The sequence below is a fragment of the Perissodus microlepis genome, chromosome 10 (genome assembly GCF_051167445.1).
Source record: "Perissodus microlepis isolate ML-2025 ecotype Zambia chromosome 10, ASM5116744v1, whole genome shotgun sequence".
Lineage (NCBI taxonomy): Eukaryota > Metazoa > Chordata > Actinopteri > Cichliformes > Cichlidae > Perissodus > Perissodus microlepis.
In genome coordinates, this window is record NC_140470.1 from 15,340,991 (window position 1) to 15,353,343 (window position 12,353).

General features: G+C 40.3%; 1 protein-coding gene across 3 annotated transcripts; it reads right to left on the bottom strand.

Moving 5' to 3' along the window:
* Positions 1-891: 891 nt before the first annotated feature.
* Positions 892-11,835, bottom strand: slc43a2b (solute carrier family 43 member 2b). 3 transcript variants are annotated; one of them, XM_084942409.1, is made up of 15 exons: positions 11,784-11,835; positions 10,604-10,919; positions 8,042-8,336; positions 7,841-7,896; positions 7,661-7,737; positions 5,551-5,643; positions 5,074-5,207; positions 4,675-4,871; positions 4,435-4,578; positions 4,282-4,299; positions 3,554-3,686; positions 3,256-3,388; positions 2,698-2,771; positions 2,464-2,587; positions 892-2,387 (listed from the first exon to the last, which is right to left on the bottom strand). In XM_084942409.1, exons 2-15 carry the CDS (start codon positions 10,761-10,763, stop codon positions 2,226-2,228), a joined length of 1,800 nt encoding a protein of 599 aa, XP_084798535.1. In that variant the 5' UTR covers positions 10,764-10,919; positions 11,784-11,835; the 3' UTR covers positions 892-2,225. The 3 variants fall into 3 exon arrangements, with proteins under 3 accessions (XP_084798535.1, XP_084798534.1, XP_084798536.1); XM_084942408.1 differs by lacking the exon at positions 11,784-11,835 and having other exon boundaries at positions 10,604-11,649; XM_084942410.1 differs by lacking the exons at positions 4,282-4,299; positions 11,784-11,835 and having other exon boundaries at positions 10,604-11,649.
* Positions 11,836-12,353: the final 518 nt, after the last annotated feature.

Here is a 12,353-nt window from a genome sequence, read left to right on the forward strand (position 1 = left end):
CTCATTCCTGTGTCATCTTGGGATTGCCTTTACCTCCTGTAATATCTATCTATCTATCTATCTATCTATCTATCTATCTATCTGGGAGTCCACCGCCTTTTTTTACACCGAGTTCCCAGATGTGAGTGACGTGCAGGTGACGAGAGGAGCTAAGGTGTCAAGTGACAACCATCTGCTAGAGTGTAGTATCAGGTGGCAGAGCAGAGTGCTGCCAGGCCTGGTTAAGGGAAACATTTAGTGAGAGTATGCTGGGAACATCTGGTGAGAAAACTGCTCAGAACTCCTCTCAGTAAGATGTGAAAATTATTCAGTGTTTGGAAATGTTTGGGCACTTTTCTGCACAAAGACTTATTTAAAACATTATGTCACCTGCTTTGTGGAACTGTATCTATGTTTCGATTTGGATTAAATATTTAAGATAGTCTATTTACTTTTAAATCTTAGGCTGTATATCCAAATTTAATACAACATAACTGTAATTAAGGGTTTATAAGGACTATGAGCCGAAATCTACCCAGCCTTCTTCCTCTGGTGCTGGCTCCAGTGCAGGAATATGCTCCTAATGCTGACCCCTGCTGGCTGGTTGCAGAACAATCAAAAACCAATCTCCAACCAGTCTCAATAAATATTTTCTGGAATAGCAATTGATTGCAAGGCTGTACGTTTGATGAAAGGTGCTGATGAAAGTACTTCATCAGATGACTTTCATCTTGCATTTAAAGATTCCACAAACCAAACAAACAAACAAATTGCCTCAGAAAAAAATCCCAAAATTAATCACAGTGGTCATTTAATTTCTCATCCTTAATGTGGATGGAACAGATTTCAAGGTAGAAAAGAACACTTTTGCAACTTGATGAGAATTACATGCAGACACTGAGTGCAGTCTGATAAAAAGTGAAAAAAGCAAGAGTCTTTATTAACCTCGGCAGATTTTTTCATATTAAACAAACTTGCACAACAAAACATCCCTACATTGTGACAGGAGGAGCTCTATGCCAACAGCACAGTATACAATCAGACACAGAAGTAGTTGTCAGCAGAGAGCAACTTAAATATGGCAAGAAATTTGAGTGTAAAATAAAATAAATAGAAATAAGAAGGCAGAAAAATTTAAGGCTAAGCAGAACTATTGCTGAAGAGATGAAGGGGAACTGTCAAACTGAGCTTTTTTTGTGTGAAAGAAGGGTAAAAGTGCTGTATTTCTCTCAAGAGTAGGCGGACAGACTGGACCAAATACTGACTTTAAGGTAAGGCATCTGAACTGTAAGTAATTTACTCGTTTTTTTATTTGTATTGACATCGATGTGTAAATGGTAATGTGAAAAGCTGTTTTCACTGATATGTGTGATGAACCTTCAGTTAGATTCGACATCAAAATGCACCCTAAATTTAAATTATAAATAGAAAAACTAAAGTCAAAGAGTAAAATAAATAGTCTACAAACACACCACAGAGTGGCTCATGTTCTAATGGATTACAACCTTCAAAATGCTGACATTCATCAATACTACACGATGCGCTAAGCTACAGTTGTACTGTAATCAGATGTTAGCTTTAAGAAAAAAAAAATCCACCTCTGTAATTACTGTCCTGACTGTCTTTACTACTCGCTTGAGAAACATCAGCAAAAAGGCTCTTCTCCCCTTTCTGTTTCTCCTTAACAGCACTGAAACAAAATCTACTGTACAGCAAAAATCCAGCAGGTGAACAGAAAGGTGGTACTTTGCTGATTTTAAGTCAAAGTATGACAAAAACAAAAGAAAAGAAAAACAGATTCTGGTTTTCTGAATGACATGTGGGCTTCACAGAGGAAGAATCATCCTTTTTAATGTCGTGGGAGAAATACTGAAAGCAGTCTTAGGAGTGAGCTGCACTAGCGTGCGGCTCATTGGGGAGGGGATACAAAAAGACGTCAGAGGAGGATTTGGGGGAATACAGAGGCTGTTGCCTCTTTCCTTTCACAGTCTTTTCTCTCTCTTGTTCTTCTTTTCGCCCTCTGTGTTTATACCCTTAGGTTTATTTATCTTTGTAGCATTTGGAAAATGGGCATATAGGTCCGTTGGTTTGTGTAATGTATAGAGAAGTACAAAAACATTATGTTTCATTGTGATATTTAACATTTCAGTTTTCCTTTTACAACCAATTCCTTGTGTTCACGTGATTGCCCATGTTTCTCAAAATCTTCTTCATCCCTTCTTTTGTTTTCCTATGTTTGCTTTTCTCTAGACAAAGGCCTCTGGGATTTCAGAGGCATTGATTTTGATGTAGATCTTAGCATTGTCATCCTTCAGCTGCTGCTCTTTGTAGAGAGTCCGTCGGTACCAGATCAGGTAGAGAGGCAGCAAGAAGCCCAGCATGCTTAGTACAAGGAGTCCAACATTGACCTGGAGGACAGAACAAGAATTAGCCACGCCCGAGGGCCTAATCTCTGATTGTGTTCATGTGTATGCATATCCATACCCAGAGTGGATCTCCACCCAGTGGTCCCATCATAGCCAAAAACAGTGGCTGCTGCAGCAGAGCAAACACAGCACTGACCAGAGACTGCATCCCTGTTAGACTTCCAAACAGTGACGAGGGATACCTGAGGACACACGAGACACGGGAGGTATCTTTAGCGTCTTAGTGTGAAGCTGCATCCACATATAGAAGACTAAGATAATATGTGTGTGTGTATGCATGTGTGAGACTTACACAGCAGCATAAAGGCCACCAACAGCAGAGTGGATGAATCCTCTCACAACCGTGTGTAAGATAAATGACACAATCTAGGGAAAGATAAAAGTATAAGAAATTATTATTCATTATCATTTCAGAAGATCAATCATCAAGTTTATTAGATTAAAAGATTAGCTACTCTTATCTATTTACTCTTAATTAGCTAACAGCTAAGACTGGTTAATCTTAGCTGTTAGCTAGTCTTAGTTATTAACACTTAGCTAACAACTAAGTATGGCTGATCTTGGCTAGCTGGTCTCAGCTATTAAAAATCAAATTAGCAGCTATGGAATAGCTGCTAATTTGATTTTATCATTCAGGATAACTTTTCCATCTATTTCTAGAATTTCTGCTAAGCTACGCAAAACAGTAAAAGTGTTTTGTTTTCACTTTGTTTTGCAAGAAAGTAAACATAAACACCTAAAAGTCTAACTGTACTGTGCAGTGTAGTATAAACTGCAGTCAACGGAGATTGCAATTTACATCTAATGTTAAGTGTGAAAAATGTTGGTAAACTCAAGCTGGACTACTCACCTGCAGGGGGAGATTAGGCACTAAGCACGTAATCCCAAATCCAACCAAAAGCAAGTTTGTGAGCAAGAATGCTCGCAGTGCATTGGTCACCTTCTGAATCTTTCTGTCTCTGCGTTTGGTCTTTGTTTCTCCTCTTTAGGTTTGAAACAGAAAGAAGGAGAGGTCATTTTTCAGTCACTGATGTCACAATAACCTTTTATTTTTGGCTATATTAATCACATTCTGTGTCTAGAAATGTTGAGAATTTAACAAAGTGGGTTTGTCCTGCATTGCAAAGGATTACTAATATTTGACATACTTGTTTAAGGGTTCCTTGTCTTCCTGTCCGTCATCACAGTCCTTCAGCTTCCAGTCCATAATCTGACCAATCACAGGGGTGGTCATCAGGCAAAGTAGCTGCAGCACCCCGAAGATGGAAGAGTACAAACTCACTGAAAAAGAGATCAGGGTGAACATACAATATAAAAGGATAAGGAGAAAGTTTAAAATACAGTGACAGTGTTTGAAAGAATATACCTATACTGACTTGGTTAATAGGACAGTATAGTTAATATTTAGCACCTAGTATTAGTGCTATATTGAGTGGAACAATGGTTGATGCAGGGAAATGTCAATTTTAAAAAAAAGTCAGTAAAATGTTATTATTAGGAGGGGGTGAGGTTGTGTGGGTTATTTCTATGGGCTAAGGGAGTAATGATACACGGAAACTGCATCACGTGAAACTGCTCATATGGTGTGCACCCTTTGCTGCTAACGGGCAAAGTTAGTTAATAAGTATAGTAAATGGTCATTCCATGCAGATTAAAGCAGAATGAAAGATCAAAACAACAGCCAAGGTCAACTGATGAAATAAAATAACTAGCTATTAAAAAAGGTGCTATTCAATGCTGTGAATAGTACTATTCACAGCATTGAATAGTACTAATCACTGCTGTGATGCGTTTCTAAATTGTAAGTGTTTTCACCTTGAAATGTAACAGTCGAATGATTTAGTAATCTACTGATACAGAAGACTTCTTATCTTACCAACTTCCATTCTTTCCACTGAAAATCCAATTAAAACAAGTAAGCCAAACTGCTTTCAAGTTATGATTCATATTTGTTGAGAAAGAAACAGCAAAAGCATTCATGTTTATGTATGCGTGCAAACTTCAAGCAAAGAAAAGTCGAGAAACTGACCTGTGTTGAGGTCTCCATCGGTGAGTGACTCCAGGACGCTGTTCATGGCTCCCATGTAGAACAAAAGACGAAGCTGAGTCATAGACATGGTCACTAGACTGAGCAGGAAAACTGGAGTGATGATAGTTTTAAAGAATGACTGGGCTGCAGAGGAGAAACGAAAAACGAAGAAGGGTAAATTCAGTGGATTTAAGTAAAAAGTGCATACATGGGTTCAGGTTTATAATACTGCAGTCTTACATTCTTCTTGTGGCTTGCACTCCATTTCCAGGTCCATGGTAGAGAGACAAAGATTGTTTCCATCTTTGGTAGTCAGCTCCTTTTGCTTTGTGTTGGTGCCCACGCTCAGACGACGGCCCACTGTGGTCACTTGCTTGTAGAACTGCTGACCTGTGATTTTATGGTCGAAGCCAAGCCAGCTGAACTTGATCTTCACACTGAGGAAGCAAAGGATGAGAGAGGGATTAGAAAACTGGATAACAAGAATGGGAGTAGAGGGGATTATGCTAAGGGTAACAGAGAAAAGTGGAAAGAGATGGGACCATGGGGGAATTGAACAATTAAAAAAACTAACTGTTGGTGTGAATTGGCGCTATATAAATAAAATTGTTTTAATCAATTTGCATGTGCGTTACTAACGTGTAGTCCATATCTTCTGGGCCTGGGAATGGTTCCAGTGGCCAGTTGAAGAAGCAGTTCGTGAAGACCAGTCCTGCACAGGCGGCCCACACCACCAGAATAGTGATGAATGGTACGCCAAAGTCATAGATCACCTGTGTCCAAAACAAGGGCCAATAAATACAAAGTACAGTGCAAAAAAAGACATAGAGAAGACAGTTATATTCACAGTTCTTGGACTAAACCTGTCTGGGAATTCTAAGTTCTCACATGATTCTTATGGTGCACTTTGTTAATTGGGTTAGACAAAATCAAAGTTATCCTGTACTAATTGGCAGGAAAACCCACTCCTTGCATTTAACCCATCCTGAGAATTAGAACCAGTTCTCCTAATACTTCTGATAATCCATCTGTGGACCAGTTCTAGATTTTGGCAAGTGCCTTGATTGCCAAGATTAAGGTGCCAGGAGAAAATACGTAGCCTTCAGTGTTTGTTACCTTGACGCCGGGAAAAGTGACAGCAGAGGATGCGTAGGAGCCGATCATCAGGGCGATGAAGGTTGAACGGAGGTCCCCAAACATGTTTGGTAGCTAAAAGAAAAACGAATGAAGAAACAGGGAAAGAGGCCGTGAGCTTTACAGTGTTTTTGTTCTCTAGATTTTTGCATTAGATTGCACAGCAACTGAGATTAGATATATTCAGTTATCTAAAGGAAAAAATGGGGAGGTCAACTGTTGTGCAGCTGCACTTAGTTTAGTTTGGGAGGGGGTGGAGGTAGGGGGTGTGGGTGCAGATTGGGGCACTATGAGGCTGGTACCTACTGACAATGGGGTCACAGTTTACAGTAAGACCCAATTAGTAAGCAGACTTGGCACCACGGCGCGAACATCAGAGAAAACAAAAATGCAACAGAGTGACATGAAACCAGCCCACCTCGGTGTATGTAAATATAAAACAGCATCACATAACACACACAGCTGTCCAACATACGACACTACTGATGAGTTCTTTACAGCTGAAACAATCGGACGGGTCGGCTGAGGCGAGGTGACATTTGAGGACATAAAGATGTCTTTAATATACTTTTCTTTAAGAAGAAAAATGGATTTGGAAGCCAAAACGGGAGACAGCGGGTGACAACAAAACATCCGAATACAAAGGCATTCACAAGCTGTTCTGTTTTCAGGAGACTGAACAACAACAAGCTCATTCAATTACATAAGAGCGAGGAAAGCTAAGGAGGAGGTATGCGGTAGTGTTTGAGTGCTAAATTGAGAAGGCATGTGCACCCAGGTTACCAGGATTTCCCAACACTTTAATCAGGAATAACTTGAAAACTCATCTCATTGAGTTTAAATGACTAAAGGTGCTGTGCACAAGCAACTGCTGGATGAAACCTAGAACGCGGAAGGTGAGCTGACATTGGCACTGAGCCAGTAGTGGCCACTGAGGGCAGCTGAGTGTTACCCAACATCCCTCAGCTGAGAATGAGTGCTTTAAGGTCTGCGGAGAAGTCACGGACAAGCAGTCAAGGAACAGGGTTGTGTCTAATGATTAACCCGACACTGAGGCTTTCTTGTAAATTGAGCTGCTGAGGAGATGAAGTGAAACTTGGTGCGAGGGAAACACATCTTTTTATGTACCACCTCTGGAGACTGACAGTAAAGGGAGCAAACAATTCTTTAAATCAAGGTTTTACTATAACACTGATATGAATGGCCATGGCAGCAAGTAATGAGAGATACGACAAATACAACAGGAGAAATAAAGGATGTAACAGCAAGAGTCAGTGCTGGTATAGAATCGGGATGTTTCACTGGGAGATTTAGTGGAGCAGAGGCCCTCTCCAGTGAACAGCATCACCATGGTAGAGAACTGGACTCCCATGTGAGTCACTGCAGGCTGAACTGATGTCAAGGCCAGAGAAGAAGCGGGGTGGATAATTGCAGGACAAGAATGCAAATAAATGATGCTCTTTAGACTGTTTATCTCAGCTTTTGTATCCTTGCCTGTAGGGCTGATTACATTTAAACTGTTTCAGGTATAAAGGCTTTTTCTTTGCTCCAAAGAATCTGTGAAATTTGATGAACTGCATCGAAGGATATGACTTCAGGAATTAGGCTCTTAACTGAAGTTTTAGACTTCCAAGAGTGATGCTGCTTATTTTTTTTAAAGTGGGAATTTCTGTGTTTAGGGTCTGTGCAGCAAGTCCATTAAGTCTTTGCAAGAACAGAGAAAGACGAGGGATAAGTAGGAGAAATTCTTGATTCCTCCGTCATGTCCTTTGTGAAGCACAATAATATCCCTCTAATCAACTCCCTTACCTGCTATCTGACACTTGGCAGGGTAATCCCTAGGAACGTGTAGTTCAACATTAGAAAAAAGGCAAAGTTAAAAAAAAGGAAATTAAACAGGAGACAGGGTGGAACGTCAGACAAGAAGGGAGGGAGAAGGCGAGCAGGCAGGGAGCCAACAGGCTATTATAACAGAGCGAGTGAGACAAAGAGCTGTGTAGATAGCAAAATACATCTGGACAAACATATTGCAGCAGGTGCAAGGACTCTATGGAACAAGGATTATAAAGCACACATCAGTGTGCACACTTACTGTGAGAGAGGTGAAGGTCATGCACATGCCCCCGAAGCCATTGAAAGTAAGAGCAATGAAGATAAGGACGGAGAGTTCTGGAAAAAAAAAAAACTATATATAAATATATATAAAAGTCAAAATCCATACAGTGCTCCAAATGTTACAGTGCAAAAAAGACTTTTGTTCATATGAACTCACCATTTGGTTTGTAGGCTCCATAAGCAATGAGTAGACAGGACAATCCAAAGCAGGTGCTGAAAATATATGATTGTGTCACACTTCTGATAACAAGCTAACTAAAGCTGTTCTTTTTAAAACTCTATTTATGACTACATGTGTATTTTTCTCCATATGTTACATCACAGTAAGTCTGGATAATTTCTTCCCTTCTTTGCTTACCTTCCCAGCAGTCTCAGTTTGCGAGGCCCATATTTATCCATGACAATCCCCAATGGCAGCGTGATGGCTGAGAGGAGGAAGGAGCCCACTGTGAAAGCCAAGTTCAGCATCTCATCCTGTTCTTTACAGATCAGCCAGCCGTTCATCTTCAGGGGCCCATCCATAGGGACCAGGGGCCTCATCTCGACACCGTCTCCCAAACCCACCACACCAGCCTCACTTTCATAGTCATAAGTGTACTCATCAGACGCCTGTGCTGAATGAGACTGGGACAGATTGTAGTTGGAGCTGTTACCTAAGGACCGAGATAAAAGTTGGTAGAATATAAGAAGTTTTATAGGAATTATGCAAGTGGAAGATATTCAATAAGTTTGGATGTTTCAGGCTGACTTAATGTGCCCTTTTCACTTAGAAGTTTTTTTTTTTTATAATGCTGCGAAAAACAAACACCACCCAACTAAGATGCAGTGTTGTGGATAATCAGGAATTTTTTAGGTTCTCTTCTGTGGCTGAAGAATATAGCTCTGAATAGTTTACTGATATCTCTAATACATCAATACATACCAATCAAATGTGCACAGCCAGTTAGATTAATTGTGAACCTCAGCATGAAATAAAAAAAGTGCCCCTAAAGATTATAATATGGAATGCAATTTGGATTTTATTGCTACTTTGGAATGATATGAACAAAATGTGATAAGCTAGCACTTGCAATAAACTTCACATCATTATCAGGACCTGCAAGGAGATAATGTGAACAAGTGCAAAAGTCCAGAAGACGTCCAGGTGATGAAGTGAGGGGAGCTGCAGCTTTGGACCTTCTTAGCATTAGCTTTCCAGATCACGCTCTTCCAGTGCTATCAGCCACCGGTTATCTCTGGGAGGAAAAACGTGTGTGTGTGGCATCCCAACGTGAAACACTGTGACGCACTTCATGACCAAGTGCCAAAGTCTTCCCCAAGAAGACAGATCAGCATCTCATACCCTTTGAATCACTGGGACACAATGCTGACGGGAGCAGCTGAATGGCAAACTATATTGCTGAACGTGCAGTTAATACCCAACACTGTGTCCCTGTAGCATGTATAGCAAAATGTTTGACTGGGCATCCTGGTGCAAAATGACTTACAAAGGCTAGAAAAGGCATTAAGATGTTGGCACCAAGCTAATGCTGAACCCTGCACTAACACTGCACACAAAACGAGAAAAGGCAGCTTACAAATGCATCGATATCTTTTGCTTTATTTCATTTGAAGTGATCTGGTATTTCATAATTAAAATTCATAAAATGTTTATTACGAAACACAAAGCACAAAGTGCAGTCTATATATTTTAAATGCCAAATATGTGCTTCTTGTGCCGGTCTATGCTGGACCATTATCTTTCCATTTCGCCATTCTAGTTTTTACTGTTTCCTGGTTTGATTTCTACTACTCATCACTTTAGCTATCTCACTCTCTCTGCCCTTTGTCACTGAACTTTAAACTCACTTATTACCAGCTATAAATGCTTCCTGCTGATTACTTTGTTCCTCAATCACGTCACATGTTTGAAAAAAAGCTGAGCTGGTGCTTGCTGCTGTTCTCTTTTTTTCCTTCTCTTATGGCATCAGAACAAGATAAGATGACTGTGGCAGTTCTCCAGGAAGTTATTGCTCAACTTTTACTTGACTGGTGAGTGTGCACAGCTTCACAGCTAAAACATTTGCACTACCCTATAAAATGTTGTTCCTTTGCAGGTAAATGTGTATGGGACAGCTGTCAGCCTTTATAAGTTTTTATTGCTGAATGTTAATATTAGCCACTGGTGCAGAGGTGAGTAAAACATCCTGCTGCATGTTATAAATGCTCCAGGACTTAGTGTGGATACTAACATGTTTACCTCTTTCAGGCCATGGGACGCCACACAGTATCACCTGGGGTCCTCCTTTACGTTCCCCTTGTTTATTCTCTTTTAAAAGACCACACCGGGGTCACTTAGGCTGAGTGCATCAATCCAACCTTTGTTCTTAACGACACAAAGTACCTGGTGTAACTTTTGTCATAGTGTGGGACTCTTGACATAAAGAGAACAAGCTTTAAACAATACAGACTCAGGTAAAAGGATCAGCCGATCAGTCCATCATTGGTCTATCAGTTGACTCTCAACAAGTCTACTGCACCATAAAACCTTTTATACTTTCACTTTAGACCAACTGACCTACCTGTTACACTGCTCTTTATTTCATTTGCCTGCTCAGATTTAATTTCCTGAGTCCTTAAAACAGGTTATGACACTTGTACAGAAAAAACCCTCATTCTCCCTAAAGAATGGAAGAGGCCAGAACACAGTAGTGTCGTATTACATCTGTTGAATAAAACCTGCTCCTAACTTAAGATCACCATTGCTGTCTATCACTTAATCCTTATTTTATTGGGATATTTCAGCGTACAAAAAGAAAAAATGCTTTCCAAAAACTAAGTCAAAAAACCAATTGTCCTTTCTTTCTTTCTTTCTTTCTTTCTTTCCAAGGCATCATCATAACTATTTTGGTAATTATAAAACACAAGAGTTTCGACTTACTCGCCTCGCTGCAAAGGTACGAGTAGAAGCCCTCTGACTTGAGCATGATGAGGAGCGATCCCCATCCCAGCAGCACAGCGGAGAAGAGCAGATTCTCAATGATAGCAGTCACTGCCATCCACCAGCGCCTGGCAAATGCTGTGGCCAGGGTTGGAGCCATGGTTGATTGGAAAAAAAGGTTAAAGACAGAAGCAAAAAGCAAGAGGAGAGAGATTTAGGGGACAAAGAAAGAGAGAGGGAGAAAGAAGATGTAGTTGGAAGTGCAGAAAGAACCTCCCTGACTGACACTCAGGATGAAGGATCACAGCTCACTTATCTGTGAAGAGAAAAGAGCAAGAGGAGGGGGGAGGTCTTACAGTTAGCCTATCACTGTGACAGACAGATAGAAAGGCTCACTTCTTTTTATAGGATTACAAGATCAATCACTCAACTTTGAACCCAGCAGAGGAAGGCTGGCTGCACTGCACGGAAATCTGTGCTGTTTGTTGGTGGCACTTTTCTGATTAATTTAAAGTGTCTGTGTTAGTTAGATACAGAGAAGACGCTAAGCTCTACACCAACTAACATTAAGTGGTGAATGATTAACTTTTGTCATTGTAGGAAGATTATGACATCATGAGACAAAGACCTTGCATTACATTACAGGCCCTTATAATACATGCACCCATAGTGGACTTTCTGCTGATTTCTGGAAAAAGCAAACTGGTCTAAACTGGACATGCACAGAAAATGGGATTCTCTCACTGCCCATGGCCCCTCATGCCCATCCAACCGCAGCTTTTCTCTGCAATTAGTGTGGCACATCCACAGCCAGACAAACAATAAACAAATCAACGGGAACAGCCAGGCTTTCTCTCTGTCACACACACACACACACACACACACACACACACACACACACACACACACACACACACAGTCTGTTCAGCTAGTAGAATAAAAGTAGTTGCAGAGCTGCAGAGTTAGTTGTACGCCTCAATAAAAATGACCAAATCAAACGAGAATACACTCCTGGAAATCATTTAATTGTAGGAGCTGATGTTGTTGAATGCTTCATTTAATTAAAAAAAAAAAATGAAATCACTTTCCCACTCCTGTTTCAGTCATCCACTCTCCATAGCACACTTCAAAGCAAATTACAGATCTGCTTTGACATGTTCAGTGAGTCTTAATTTCTTACCACTGCGGCTCAGAGCTGCTCCTTCCAGCTTCAAAGTGATGCCTTCTGGTAGGCTTTGAGTAACCTGGTTTCTGTGAAAATCCACTTTTATATACCAGCGTCGCCCGCACATAGCGCCCCCTATGGACATTACCATGCAGTATGTCTGGACTCCAACCAGCCTTTATTTTGTTGACACTTTTATCACCAGATAGTTATATAATTTAATAATTGTGGGTCTAAAGCCATTATTTTACTTTAATTAAATGTGGTGAACTATGAAGAAAAAAGAAAATAACCTGTGTCTAATTAAACAGATTTTACAGGTAATGACAGGAAATATGACGGTTGTGTGTATCAGTTGGTAAAGAATAAGAGCAGACTTCCCCTATTTCAGTATTTACACCACCTGTTTACTTATGTTAATCTGAGAAATTAGAGAAAATAAAACATCAAAAAAGAATACTGCATTGAAGTCTTTGTTAAAATTCAGCAACAGTAAAAGTCTTAAATCTTTAAAGTTGATTTAACTAAAGCTTCAGCATAACTGACCAAAACCCTCTTGAGCAACTCTTGTATTGAGTGTTTTTG

What these genes read in the sequence shown, in the direction of transcription:
- slc43a2b (XM_084942409.1), bottom strand. Translation starts at nt 10,763, where the DNA reads ATGGCTCCAACCCTGGCCACAGCATTTGCCAGGCGCTGGTGGATGGCA. An exon ending in CCAGAAGATATGGACTACAC is followed by an intron (nt 4,872 to 5,073) that starts GTTAGTAACGCA and finishes TTGCTTCCTCAG; the next exon opens with TGTGAAGATCAAGTTCAGCT. An exon ending in TGCCTAATCTCCCCCTGCAG is followed by an intron (nt 2,772 to 3,255) that starts GTGAGTAGTCCA and finishes ATCTTTCCCTAG; the next exon opens with ATTGTGTCATTTATCTTACA.